The 14,672-nt window shown below is 53.4% G+C and overlaps 1 protein-coding gene across 3 annotated transcripts in view; it reads left to right on the top strand.

Annotated features, from left to right (window-relative positions):
- The window catches only part of DVL3 (dishevelled segment polarity protein 3), a 42,109-nt gene that overhangs the window by 16,489 nt on the left and 10,948 nt on the right, over positions 1–14,672 (top strand). For all 3 annotated transcript variants that reach the window (XM_019496391.2, XM_014600815.3, XM_006260782.4), the window contains exons 2-4: positions 10,188–10,257; positions 13,270–13,391; positions 14,155–14,261. In XM_019496391.2, the coding sequence (XP_019351936.1) occupies positions 10,188–10,257; positions 13,270–13,391; positions 14,155–14,261 (299 nt within the window). The remainder of the gene's footprint in view (positions 1–10,187; positions 10,258–13,269; positions 13,392–14,154; positions 14,262–14,672) is intronic.

The raw sequence follows: 14,672 nt of genomic DNA, 5'->3' as shown, positions 1-14,672 counted from the left end.
TGTGAGACTTTGTGGCATCTTCTCCATGGGGAAGAACATATCAGTGTGACAGTGTCTCCCCTGGCTGTCTGCCCAGCAGCCTGCCCAGGTCTGTTGTAGAGGACTCCTGCTGCCAGGAGTCAGCTTCCAGAAGTCAAGATGGAAGGGGCTGCTTGGCTCCGTTTGGTTTCTAGGCCTCATGCTTAATGTTAAATTTTGCTGCCTGAGGGGCCACTGGAGTTGATCCGCTTATTGCAAAATCCTCCTGCCTTTCCAGAGTGCTAGGCTGGAAGAGTGCTAAACCGGAGGTGAGGCAAGGTGCCAAGTGCAGCAGGACTAGCTCTGAGGCCTGGGGCCCAAGCTGGTTTCCATCCTTGTGTGTCCAGAGCGGTGGCGGTACCGCACGGGCAGTCCAGAGCGGTGGCGGTACCGCACGGGCGGTCCAGAGCGGTGGCGGTACCGCACGGGCGGTCCAGAGCGGTGGCGGTACCGCAGGGACTGGCAGTTCTTCAGGACAGGAACCATTCTTCCGCCTCACTGGAGTCTCTAGTCTACACAATATAACAGGTGCCTCAAGAAGGTCCCCGCTGGCAAGCAGGGTCCAGGGGTGACTGTTAGAGCCCTGCCCCCACATTCAAACAAAAACTGGATAAAAACCAGCTATAAAGTTGTCACACATTTTCAAGCACCAACTTTGTAGTTGCCTGGCTCTCTTTATTGCTGGTTGGACATTTTTATGGTGGGATAATGACTTTGCACGTGTAGCCGTTTTAAAGTTATTGCACGATTAACCAGCTAATTGCATAATATATGAATATGTGGCAGGGTCCTTAGGATCAGGGATCTGTAAGAATCAACCTAAGAGCAATAGTGGGAAAATAAGGCTATGGACAGAGGTGACAGAACAAGGAGCAGCAGTCTCAAGTTGCAGCAAGGGAAGCTTAAGTTAGATATTAGGAAGAATTTTCTCACTGGGAGGGTGGTAACCTATTCCAGTGTTTTACCCAGAGACGTGGTGGAGTCTCCATCCTTGGAGGTTTTTAAGACCTGGTAGACAAAGCCTTGGCTGGGATGGTCTAGTTGGAGCTGGTCCTGCTTGGAGCAGGGGCTTGGACCAGGTACGACCTCCTGAGGTCCCCTCCAGCCCTCATTTTCTGTGATCCTGTGACTTGTAAACACTCGTAAATGGGCAGGGGAGCAGTCTCTTAGGAAGGCACATCAGCTGGTAGGATGCAGAAAGAAGCCGGCTTAACACGACAAGAGTGCTGCTACATTTCTAAGGCCCCCAGGGTGTGCAGATGTAACAGCTGTGGCATATCGGTTGTAACCGTATTGTTTGGTATGGCTACTGCTCTTCCTCCAACCTGTATTCTGAGTGACCAAGGCTTCGGTGGTACATATGCTCAGTTGCCCCTCGGGGACTCCCACCCACAGGGCCATTGTCTGTTTTCCATTTGACCTGGCTGGAAATATCCTGTGGGAAAAATGCTGACCCGGCATGGGCTGGTACTGTTGGGCATCTTCAGGTTCAACCTGCTTGGCCTGCTGCCCCACTTGGTAGCAGGAGTGCCAGGGCATGGAGAACGTCGAGGTTAGCAGGTGACAAGTAGCGGTGCCTGGTGCTGTACGTCTGTTCGTGGGGGTGGAGGGCCCTGGCTCTGGAGCGTGCCTGGGGAGTTCGCTCCGACTTGCATGGTAGAGCAGAGGTGGCAGGTGCAGGACTGCACCTGGCAGCTGTGTTTTTACAGGGGCACAGTTCAGCAGATCTGCAGGCCTCGCTTCTGAAAAAGCCAGCCCAAACCAAGACCAGCTTGTCACGACTCTCAGCAGCCCATGGGGATCAGGTGAGCAAAACGCTTCATCCCCTTCTGAGAGAAGGAAGGTGCCGTGGAGCAGGCACAGAGACATCTGTTAGTCTGTCTTTTCTCCCTTCATGCGACTCGACCGGGAAACAGAGGAAGATGCTACACTTGGAGGCTTGTGCCAGGCCTTTGAATTGGGAATGCCGAGACATTTCACCCTGGAATCATTGTCTCCTTGGGGGAGCTGCTCCCAGGTGCTCGTCTCGGTTGGGTGGTCACTTGTGAGGCAGCTTCGCTGTCCGTCTCTCTTGACCTCACAGAAGAGAAGGAGATTTTACAGCCACGCTCAGGAAAGCTGCGTGTTGATACAAACATACAATTACCATTGTATGTTCAGCGTTCAGCACCATGTATTCAGCACCATTCACCTGCATGGCAGGTTGCAGGCAAGACTTGCTCTAAAATGCTTGGGCTACAGGAATGAAAGCTAATTTGCCTTTCAGTCCCTGAGGCCAGGGTAGTTTGCTGGATTTTTTCAGGGGTGCTGTGGGGTGTAACACCAGGGCAGAGTTAAGATCCTGTGAGTTAGCCGTGTGCTGTGGTCCATAATGTTTGGGTTCTGCTGACGTCGGGCTAATTGTCACGCCGCATTGAGCCTTACGGAAACGGTCTGCTCGGCAAAGAATTTTTTCCCCCTCCAGTAACCTAACCATCTGCATGTCTTTCCCCCAGGAGAGTCCTTGTGCTTTCTTGATTTGCCTGATCTTGCACAGCTCTGTAGTCCTTTTCCTGCTGTTTAACCTGAAAGTGCCACTGCTCCATCTTTTCCCGGCCTTGTGTATCGCCTGACTAATCAGTCCTGGCCTTTCTATCCTTGATACTTACCCACTTGCAGCATTTGTGGAATGATGTTACTGCCCCTCTCCCTTCCTCGTCCCCTCCCGAAATGGCATGGGTCCAGACATGGGTGGATGTAGGATTTTGAAAAGGGGGTTACAAATGGTGTGGCATGTCAACACACACAATTTTTTTCCATTTAAAAAAAAAAAAAAAGGCTTTATTAGCATGCTAAGGACCTAGCACTATATTATTCATAGTATCATAGTACTTTGGGTCGGAAGGGACCTATACAGATCATCAGGTCCGACCCCCTGCCCCGGGCAGAAATGGGTGCCAGGGTCATATCACCCCAGACAAATATCTGTCCAGCCTCCTCTTGAAGACCCCCAAGGTAGGAGAGAGCACCACCTCCCTTGGGAGCCCATCCTAGAGCCTGGCAGCCCTAACTGTAAAGTAAGTTTAAGGTTGAAGCAAAAAGAAATATAACTTTGTTGGAATGTGCCCTAATTTGCAGCTAGATGATATACTGGTATTAACTTCTTTAAAAAAAAAAAATTCTAAAAAAACACCACAAATCAGTCGACAAATAGTTAAAAAAAAATATTGTTTCATTAGTCCTATCGTCAGTATAATTACATGTGCATCTCTTATTGAGATTTGTGAGAGAAACTCTAGCCTCTTTGAGTATTTTGAGACAATACTTCAGTCATTCCCGCATCTGAGTTAATCTGACCACACCTGCGTCAAGGTTTTTAGGTGGAGCGTAGAAGAGTCTTCAGAACGACTAAGGGACAGCAGGAGGGCGGAAGAAAGGAGCATTAGGACTTGTGGTAGAGATGATATCTTTTAGTAGATTTTTGCAAAAGAAATTCTTTAGAAGAAAGGATAGCTTGAATAGTGGATCATCAAGACCGTTAAAAAGGAGCGAGGGTCGTTAACACTTGTGCAGGGAAAGGACACTAGCAGGATTCGGGTTATAAGGAGCCACGAAGTCAATAGACTCCCCTCATTGCTGCTTGAATAGAAATGCTGCTGCAGCTGCCAAGCAGTTGGTTTTACAGTTGGGGTGGAGCAGGGCTCGCTCTGGGATCCCCTCCCCTGGATCCACAAGCCAGCTGCCTGCCCCTCTGGTCACATGCGGTTTGCTCTGAATAGCTTTCCGACCAGGAGGCTTGGAGCTGTGCTGAGATTCCTGGTGGGGTTAGCCGGGGCAGCCGGAGGGCGTCTGTCTCCTCTGTGCTCCAGGACGTGTCTGCGTGTGCAGCTCCAGCCCTGTTGGCCAGGGCAAAACCTTCTCGCCCCCCGGCCCTGCAAATGCTTCCCACGTCTCTCCTCCCACTGACTCTTTCTTTCACAGATGCAATCACTCGCATTATTGTAAGTCTTGGCACCGTTCCCTCGCTTTCTCCCCTACCCCTTTACTCAGTGGGTCCCGCGTAAGAGAGCCCTGTGCTCGAGCAGCTTGCCTACAGCTAGTACTTGCAGCCTGGCGGGGGCTGGGGAAGCAGCTGTGAATTTGGCAAGCTGGTAATGACTGTGGAGCCCAAGGGGCTCGTTGCTGATATGGGCCAGCAGTGTGTGTGCGCGTGTGATTTCTGCTGTTTCCCTGCTCTCTCTTGCTCCCTGTCACCTTCTCCTCACCCAAGTCACTGCGCCTGTGAGCTGAAAAGCCCCGTGGTTTCCAAGCCATGGTTTGGAGCTTCTTGGAGCCTGCCCTTCTCCTGCCCACGGAGGAACGGGGTGAATCCCACCCCCTCGGCCTGAAGGTCCCTGGTGAGCCAGGGTGTTTCCTCCTGGGTTCCCTGCCCTCCCTGGGTGGCGAGATCCCAGGGGTGGCATTTTCCTGCTGGCAGGGAGGGGACTGGGCAGTTGGGCTGAAGGGCAAGACTGGTTTTCCTTTCCTTTCCTTCCCATCTCAGGCTGCCTCTCCCCCTCCCCCAGCTGCATGGGAGCAGATGTGCTGCTTTTGTCAGCTCCTCAGGAAGCCCAAGCCTGGCTCCTGCAGCGGCCAAAGGGTTCCCCTCCCCCTCGGCTTGGCTTCACACACGATCTGCCTCCATGTCGCCAGGCCTGGAGCTGGGATCACCAGCCGGCTCACCCTGCCTCCCCTCTAGCCTGTCCTCGCCCCCCAGGTCTCTTCGTTGGAAAACTGGAGGCAGATGAAGATTACAGGGGCAATGTGAGGACCGGGGCTCGGGGAGCAAAATCCTAGGTGCAGCCCTCTGGAGCGAGAAGGCAGTGCTGCTTCCGGTTCTGGGTCTTGTAGCAGCCCCCTTGATGCAGTGAATGCGGAGTAGCACGGGCGCAGAGCCATGTACACCCCATCGGGACAGCGGCTCCCTCCTGAAAGCAGTAGAGCCATGCTCCTGTGGCACCGAGCTTGGGCTCTCCCTCTCTGCGCCGCCACATTTTGCATTTTGGGACACGTTTTTTTGAACTTAAGTCCCAAGCAAGGGGTCTCTGGGGACGCAGCCGTGAAATTTGGGACTGTCCCGGAAGATCCGGGGCCGTCAGTCTCTTGAAACAGTGTGCCGAGGGGTCACGTGTTAAACCCGAGGCCTCTGCAGGGAGGCTAGTTTCTGAGCTGCCATGGCCCCTGTGGAGCACGGCAGACTGCTGTATGGGGTGAGATGATGCTGCGATCGTGGCTGACCGTTCGCTGCAGCTGCTGCCATCGTCAGTCCTGGCACACCTGGATTCCAAGCTGATGCTGCCGAAATCCCTCTTGGGAGGTAATAAGGAGAGGGAGCCTGTGGAGACTCCCTCTTGAGTGTCACCCGGTCCCGCTGGCAGCTGGGCTGGGTCACCTCTGCGGGCCCATCGAGCAGTTGCAGCCTGCTCGGTGGCATGTGTGTGTGGCCTGCGCCACCACGGTTTGGGCAGGGGTTCAAACTGCTTATTTGCGGCTAGGAGTTGTCACTGGGTGGGCAAAGATATGGGTGCTCCAGAGCTACCAAATCTAGTGGGACCCACAATTGCAAGGGTTTCATGAGCTGTCACCGCTGCCTCTGGATGGAGAGGCACTTGGAGAACCTAGAGGGTCACAGCCATGTTCTGACTCATCCACTGCTTTGGGATAAAGTCCCTTTCTCCGCAGTGGAGTTTAGGGTGCAGTCCCCTCCCTGTCAGCCCCTGTTCCCAGGGCTCTCCTGTCACGCTCAGTGGGCCAACATTTACTGCATGTGGTGCATTTAATGGCGAAGCACCAACGTGGCCTTGAATGCTTGGCTCTGGGTGCAACTTGCACAGGGCAGCTTGAGGTGCAGAGGGCCGTGATCCGGGATGGAGGGCCATCAGCAAACCCATGGAGGAAAATTTAGGGTTAGGAAGTCATAGAGACTGGGTCTGGATTACCAGGCCTTGGCAGAAGCGTGGGGTTGTTACCGCTTGGCTTGTCTGACTCGAGCCTACTGCTGTCTGCCTGTGCTCTGGGGATTCAAACTATATCATTCCTTGAGCCCTGGAATCCCAGTGGTAAGTGTATAATGAATAACTCAGCGTGCAGATCTGGCACAAGGCGAATGGGGACAGGCGGGGGGTGCTTGGCTTTGTTCTGCGGGAAAGAAGCCTGCTTCCAGCTTAGGTGTGAGCCCTGGACAGCCTGTTTCCCTGCTGGAGCACCCTTGGGGTGGGGGTTGGATGGGGGAGAGCAGGAAAGAGCCTTGAAATGTTCCTTGCATGTCTCTGCTGCCCTTCCCAAAATGGAATAAGGGTAAAAGGCAAAATAACTTGGGGAGGTGGTGGGGAGGAAGGGGCAAGGCAGGGACTTAATCCTAGTTTGGACGGAGGGAGTGCAGTGGACTTGGACTTCAGAAAGCCTTTTCCTACAGTCCCACGTGACATTGTCATAAGGAAACTGGGGGAGAAATGCGGGCTAGGCAGAAGTCATGTTTGGTAGGGGCAAGCTGGCTGAATAACCACAGTCCGAGAGTGACTCTGAGCTGCTCAATGGCGGGAGGTTTCAGGTGGGGTTCCTCAGGGGTCTGCTCTTGGTCTAGTATTATTTAGCCTGTTTGTTAATGATTTGGATGCAGGACTAGAGCAGGTTTGCAGGTGACACACAACTGGGAGGGGTTTCAGACATTTTGGAGGAAATTAATAGAATTCAGCAGATTCTTGATAGATTGGAGAGCTGGGCTAACAGTGACCAAAGGAAGTGCAGCAAAGACCAATGTAAGGGTTATGCCTAAAGAAGACAAATCCCTAACCAAAGGTCTGAATACGGAGTGGGAGGTAAGTGGCTAGACAGTAGCATTGCTGAAAAGGGTCTGGGGGTTTGGTGTCTCTCAGACTCGATGGGAGCCAGCAATGTGATGTGGTTGCCAGCACAGCCAAGGCGATTTGGGGCGGTAGTAACAGAAATATGATGCATAAGATACAAGAGGTGACAGAACTGCTCCACTTGGCACCGGTTTGGTCTTTTGTGTATAGTTCTGGGCTCCACATTTTAGGAAAGATGTAGAGAAACTGCACAGGATCCAGAGGTGAGCAGCAGGTGCTACAGGGGTTTAGGATGCAGCCATATGAGGAAAGGTGGAGAGAACTAGGTATGCTTAGTTTAGAGAGAAAATCAAAGGGGGACATGATGACAGTTTTCAAATATTAGGAAGGCTGCCCTAAGGAACAGCAGCTGTTCTCTTTGCCGCAGAGGGCAGGATGCGGGGCCGAGGGATCAAGCAAAGCAGACTTAGGTTAAACCTCCAGAGAAACTTCCTCCCTGTAGGGACAACAGGACAGCGGAAGGAGCTGCCCTCGGAGCGGTGGACTCTGTCCTTGGAGGCTTTCAGGAGGCTGGATGGGCATTTGCCGGGGGTCGTTTAGGGACATCATCCTGCGTCCGTTCAGGGGATTGGACTAGATGGTCCTAGAGGTCCCTTCCCACCCTACAATTCTGTGATGCCATGGGGTCTTCCCTGTCACAACCCCCTACCCCACAGGAAAGCCCAGTTTGGGGGGCTCGGTAATCCCTTCCTTGTAGTCGGTCACATTGTTCCTGCCAGTCTGTAGCACTGTCCCCTTTGCCAACATAGGGGACTTGGCGCCTTTGTGGAAGTCACGGGCAATACTGGAAGCTGGCTTGGCTCGGATTTCTCTCTAGGAACTGGATGAAGTCCAGGCTACCGGCGACAGCATAACGGATGCTAGTCAAGGGGGAGGAGATGGGCTGGCCTGGAGCAGCCTGCCAGCATTTGACACTCATACTGTGCAGCAGATCCATGCTGGATGGGGCGGTGGGAGAAAACGTGGCCTCCCGGGAGCAGTGCTAGCTGGCCTTACATCTGCCCTCCTGGGCAGGGCTAGACAGCCCGTGCCCATCTTGGCAGGTAGGACTCTCCATCTGTGAATGGGGCGGCTGGTATGGGAGGCAGAGTGAGGCAGAGCCTGTTTGCAGGCATCGGTGTGTAGCGTGGTCTGTTTGCCTTTTGGCAGACGTTTTGAGAGCATAAATGTGGTTTGGTGTCCTATTTTCAGTGTCTGTCTGGGCAGCTCTGAACACCCACGTAGCTGAGCACAGCCCAGAGGACCTTTGCTCTCCAAGCTTCAGCATGCTCCATCTCAGTCCAAGCAGCCAGGTCTCATTGCATGCAGGGGTCACAGGTCCAGAGAAGACGGCTGCACTCATCCTTGTACACAGTTTTGCAGTCCCAAGAAAACACCAAGATGGCAGTTGTTTTGGGTCCCTATCCTGCTGGAAGTTTTTTGGTAGATTGCTTTAAATCACCGAGCTTAATCTGATGCTGCACTTTTATCTTTCACTTCATTTCCTAAGGAAAAATTCATTCTCTCTGGCTGATGTGCCCATCAAACCATCCCTATCACAACATAGCCTGCATGATGCATTCGGCGCTGCAGTTTGCTAACCCAGTGGGTACACTATCACTAGACACTCTTAACTAGCAGTTTTGGAGCTTAACAGACCTTTATTCAGAGTCAATATTACCGTATTTAGAAGACCGTGTCATGCCCCAGTTACATACTAGATTATTTTGGATGGAACATGGAAATTCAGTGCAAACGCACACAACTGGCTTTTGAAAATTGTTTTTTATTAGTGGAAGAAAATGACTTTAAATGCACTGGTTATATAAGGGGAAAACGGGTTTATTAAAACGAGCCTGTTAAACAAAGGTGGTATTAACTGCAGCCAGTGAATTGGCAGCTTGTTTCTGATCACCCGGGGTTAGGTTTTCAAAGCTATTCAGGCTCCTGATGATACAGATGGACATTTAGTGGAGTTTTCAAACCCACTTAAGCAGGTGAGATCTTTAACATCCATTGACGTCGGTGGGATTTGGGCACCTACCCTGCGTACGAGCTTCCTGAAACAGGATTGGGGACCTAAATATCTTTGAAATTCTGGCCTCGTGTCTTTCCAGTTGCTAGAATTTGTAGGTGTTCTGGTTTTTATTCATAAATGAGATCAATGATGCTCAGTCCTGTCTGGGTCGGGAGCTGGTTGGGCAGTCAGTGTTGACCAAAGAGCCACAGCAACATATACCCGCCTGGCTGGGTGGTGGCAAACGCTCCAGGGCAGAAGGAAAAAACCCTGTGCTATATAGTGACATGGATAGCATTGGCCCAAGTGGTCATTCGTGGTTGTGGGAAGGACAGATCCAGCGCATGCAATGGGGAAAAGCCCTTTGCTAGCATTATCTGTGAAGAGCCCCAAGTGATGAGCCAAGGAGCTGTGTGGTCCGAGCATCTCTGGATTAGGTGACGGAAATCAGTCTTCCTTAATATTTCCAGCTTCCATTTTGTTTGCCTGTTTTGAATGGATGAGTCCAGAGGAAGAAGGGATGCTTTCTGCTGCCGCCAGCTAAGCGCTCACTAAGAATAATTAAGGCTGAAATATTCTGTGCAGAAATAATAAACCTGTTCACACTGAGAGAAACGCAGGTGCCAGCGTTGCCTCTGCTGTAAAGACTGAATGATAAGAGCTGCTTGCTTAACACACTGTGTGACCTTGCAACGTGTTCATAGAGCTTGAGTCAGCCTGCAAAGATAAATGCTTCCCTGATCCCATGTCTAATTAAGTAGCGCCGCCTTTTAACTCATCAGCGTGTGAGGAAGACTCCCGGATGCAGCATAATGAATTAATTTAAATTGGAACAAGCTACTGTATAGTGCATCTGAGTCCTGACTTGGGTTGTGATGATGGTTTCCAGTTATCACAAAGAAGCTTATTATTTAAAAAAAAAAAAGAAAATGCTTGAAATGCAGATCTGACTTGATTTTTTTTCTATCTTTTTTGTCCGCCCTGCTTGCTTCTGTCCCTCCCATGCCCCGCACTTTGCTGAGACAGTAGAGCAGCTTGATGCTCACTGCTGCCTCTCTGGCTTTTCTCCTTGAACCAGCAACTAGCCATTTTTTCTCTTGTGTTGCAAGACTGACCTGCAGCCCAGGGTCCCTTGTGGGAATAGCTTCTTCCCCCCTCCTCTCCACTCCTGGCCCTGTGACCCAGCTGTGGTTGAATGCAATTGGTTTCCCACCAAGTGGAACAGGTTGGTGGACCTTAGCTGTGGGTTTTGGGCCTTGGTTCTAACCTGCCCTGTCCTTTCTCCGCAGGGTTGTGAAGGAAGAGATCTCAGACGATAATGCCAAGCTTCCCTGTTTCAATGGCCGGGTGGTGTCCTGGGTAAGCAGCTTATGTGATGGCCTGTCTTTGGCTGTCTGCTTCCTCCAAGCTATACAAGTGTCTTTGAAAATGCCATCTGCTTTGCAGAGTCCCAGGCCAAGACCTGGGACAACTGTACTTGGTATCGACACAAGACAAAGCCCAGGAGGAGATGATGGGCCGAGAGGGCTGTGTCCTGTCCTCCTGGGCCTGAATCCTGGAGGAAGACGGGTCAAGATCCCCCCACTCCTACGGAGAGATAGTCCCAAGCCTGTTGTGATATGTTAAACAAGAACCTTCTAAAGCTGCTTTGCTGCCACCTAGTATAGTTCATCCTCGTGGCACTGCTCCAGGCCTGCCCACGGCAACCGCTGTGCCCCTATGGCAGGAGTGCCTTCACCTTTGAGGACTGCCACAGAGGGGTCCAGTGAATGTAGTGCTATTGAAATGGACTGGATTTGACTGCCCTGAAGACTGCAGGCACTGCATGGGCAGCTGCAGGGCCAGCTTCTCCCTCCGTGTCATGCCACACACATATTCAACCCCCTGTTGCCATCCTCCCTCTGTCCTGAAGGGGACCTGCTGGGGAGAGAGGGATGCTTAGCCTCTGGGGCCCTTGCCGTCTGCTGAGGCTGAGTTTAGTGCTGGTTGGATGCCAGGGTCTGCCTGCTCGGGGCTAAGCTGAACTCCAGCTGGGCAGTGCATTCCCCACGGGTCACCAAGCGGTTCCCCACAGTGAGGGCAGCTGCCAGTCTCTTTCAGCCTTGCCTAGATCTGACCGAATGCTTCCTCGGCCCCTACCCTGGAGAGCTGAGTCTCTTCTCAGCCTAAAGTCAAGGGGCCAGCCGAGCCTAGCAGCCCACCGGGATACTTTGGGCAAAGCATACCAGTGCCTGCAGCCATTGGCACAAACGGGCACATTGTGGCTAACATCACGGCCAGCCACCGTTGGCTTCTGGGCCAACGACCAGGTATGAATGACCAGGTACCCAGATACAGTATGGGAGAGGGGCAGCATTTGGCACGCTTTTGCTTGGACGCTTTTGCTGCTCTGCTCCCATGCCCCTGGGGCAACTCACTGGCTGTGGTCAGGTCAGGAGCAACAAGATCAGGGGAGTAAGAGCCATTGCTTGGGTGCCTGGGGTGATCCTACGATGAGTATCTGGGTAAGGCCCCCCGTACCCGCAGGGTCCGGTTGCTGAACTGTTTGAAATTCTCCCCCTCGTGGCTCATGGGCACAGCACGGAGCTCCTCCAGGCCTCTCCCCCCACCCAGTATTTATTACTGCTGCATCTGTCCGTAGTCGCCTGCTTTTCTCCCTGCCCAGCTGCCTTTGTTTTCTCAGGCTCTAGTGGCGGGTCCCAGAGGCTCTGAATCCTTGCTGCGCAGCTCCTATTTTTTCTACCTACCGCCAGTGTCTGAATGTGGGTCAGACGTATGGAGCTGCGCTCCCAAGTGCCGGAGCTAGCAGCAGGCAACACCGCTCCCGGCCCCCTCTCGACAGCTGATGACCTGCCCCCCTCCCCCTCGTGCTCCACTTCCCCTGCGGCGGGCGGCTTTGGGAGCTGCGCGCTCTGTGCTGCTGTTGCTGCCAGTCGGGCTGGAGTGAGACTATTTCAGGAGCCTGGGGCTAATTTTAGCCAGAGCGGAAGGGGGGGGATTTGAGGTTGGCTCTTTCCTGATGGTGAAGGAGGGAGGGAAGCTTCCCCGGTGGCAGTGGGCACTGGCTGTGGCACTGTTAGGCTGCTCCCTGGATCCAGTTCTCTGCCTGGCCCCATCCAGCAGCATCCACTGGTGCTCTCTCAGCTCCCGAGCCTCATGCTTCTTGTGCGCTGGCCCCGAAATCCTGAGCAATCAGGGGAGCTGGCTCAGGCAGGACAGCCAGTTCCCTTCCCGGAGCTGGCCAGGCCCTGCTGCTCTCCTTGAGCTCACCCACGGATCCCTGGAGCCAGGACTGGGCGGTAGGGTTGTGCATTTGGTCCACCCTTCCTTTGGCTACATGTGGTGCCCTCAGCTGGCAGGAAGCAGAGCTGCAGTTGCATCCTCTGCAGCCGCAGCCAGGAGAGAATAGCATCCCACTGCAATCCTGGGGCATTTGTACACATGCTTGCGCAGCAGTGCCGGGCGCTTTTAAAAGCCCGCGGCGCTGCAGTGCATGTAGTTGTATAAGTGGCGAGATGTGCATCAGCGCTGAGAAAATGGCGGCGCGCTTTTGAACTCATAAAACATTGAAGGTATTTTAGTTCGATGGTGCCTTGCCACGATTTTCTGTGCACTAACGTGCATTTTGCCACTTATACAACTGCATGCAACACAGTGTGCAGATCCCGCCGGATCTTTGGTGCATCGCGGGATGGAAAGGTCTGTGTATAAATGCCCCTGGTTTCTTGCCAGCCAGTTCCCTCCTCTCACGCCCTTGGCGATCCTTTTGAAGCTATGTTTTCCAGAGCTCCATCTGAGCCTGTGTTGGAGTGTCTCCTGTGTGACCCATGATCAGGCCCTGTCTTGGCTCGTGGCTACCAATAAGTAGCAAAGACTGGGCCACACTCGGGCATGAGTGAGCGCGAGGAGACCTGCCCCTGCCCCGGCTGGTTGTAGCATCTCACGTCTCCAACCTGGTGTGCAGTGCTTCTGCAGGCTGTCTCCAGAAATAGGTGGGGGTTGGTGGTTTATGTATTAGGAGCGAGGTCCTAATATGGACTGGAGCCCAGCTCTGCCAAATGTATTCCCAGCACCCATATAATGGAAGCTTCTCCATAGCCAGTTCAACACAGTCATGGTGGACAGGGTATTAATCACTGAAGAGTTTGTAAGCCATGCCCAAACCAGCTCATCTGCCTGAGTGTGCTTGGGGAGGCAGAGTGGGGTCTGCTCCAGAGCTGACTTTGGCCCTGCCCTTACCACCATCTCCTACAGGTGGAGGATCTGGAAGGCAGGTTGGTCCCATGTCCACTGCAGTTGTAGATGTCTCTTGTGCTTGGGGCTTCCACTCTGATCCTGAGCCATCTCATTCTCTCTGTCTTCTCTCCCCAGCTCGTGTCTGCGGAGGGGTCGCATTCAGATGCTGGGTCAGTCTGTGCCGACAACCAGCCAGAGCTGCCACCTTCTATGGAGCGCACTGGAGGCATTGGAGACTCCAGGCCCCCCTCCTTCCAGTAAGCCACAGGAGGACCCATCTCATCAGGCTTCCCCTAGGATGCATGTGCAGAGCAGAAGGGGTCCATACAGTCCTGTTTTTCTGCACTCAGGATGTGGAAAGGACTGCAAAGACAGGAGCCAGAGTATTAGCTACTTCTCTTGACTGGGGCTGCAGCCAGGGCCAGGATTAGTTACTTTCCTTGACAGAGGCTGCAGTGGTAGGGAGAAAGGAGTGCTAGGATAGGGTCCCCAGGCAGTGGTGGGGCTGAGAGGGAATCAAAAGGGGGCTCCAGAGTTCTTTGGTTTGACTAACTGGGCATGATAGAAACAGCAGGAGAACACATCTCATCTGCTCCTGCTCCCTCGATGCCTCATTGCCCATCAGACAAGAAAAAGATTTCTTTCATTTTTCTCAGACTCCGCTGAGGTTTTGGCAGGAGGTAGGGAGACTTATCATGGCTCCAGTCCCCTCATCCCCTCTGTCTGCTCCCAAATCCTCTAGCCTCCTACCCCCTGCAGGGTGGGCCTGTGATTATACCCCAACTCTCCTGAGTGCCCCTTGCGGGGTACACCCTAAGCTCCCTAGGCTCCCCTCCTTCCCAAGGGAACAGTAAACACTTTCCTCCAGGAGCCCCAGCATGTAGCTCAAAAGGGAGGAGACAAGTGGCAGTGCAGAAGAGCTGGGGTATGTCAGAGCAAGGGGAGCTGGGAGGTCCAAGTGCCCTTGGAGGAGGAGACATTGGCCATGTTGGTCACATCCGTCCTCTTCACCCCTCACAGCCCCAACACCGGAGGGAGTAGGGAGAACCTGGATAATGACACAGAGACAGACTCTGTGGTGTCATCTCAGCGGGAGCGGCCGCGTCGGAAAGATGGAACTGAGCATGGTGAGTGCCGCACTCCGTCCGAAGCCACTATGGGTTGTAGCTGAGCTGTTGGTCCCAGCTGTGCAGGCTGCAGGGGGGACCACTGTGCCCAGGCTTGTGCAGGCAGAAGTGAAGTTCAGTCTCCCACCCTGCATCACTTCAAAGCTACTGACAAGAGCCCCCCGGGGCAGAGCAACTATTGCTCCTAGAGAGACCACTGGGATTGGGGTTGCATCCTACTGGGCAACTATCCCATAGAAGCTGCTATTGGGAGAGGGTGCAGCGTGTGTCTGCCAGGGGCAGTGGCAGAGGAGGGCTGAGACCCCTGCAGACTCAGGCACTCACCAGCACAGGGGAGTTGTTCCCAAAAAGCACCACCCTGAGCTCTCCGTACCTGCAGGCCACTCCATCCCAGAGGGACCATGTGGCAAC

This window comes from Alligator mississippiensis, chromosome 7 (genome assembly GCF_030867095.1).
Source record: "Alligator mississippiensis isolate rAllMis1 chromosome 7, rAllMis1, whole genome shotgun sequence".
Lineage (NCBI taxonomy): Eukaryota > Metazoa > Chordata > Crocodylia > Alligatoridae > Alligator > Alligator mississippiensis.
The sequence above is the reverse complement of the archived record's forward strand: the minus strand, read 5'-3'. Positions and strand labels throughout refer to the sequence as shown.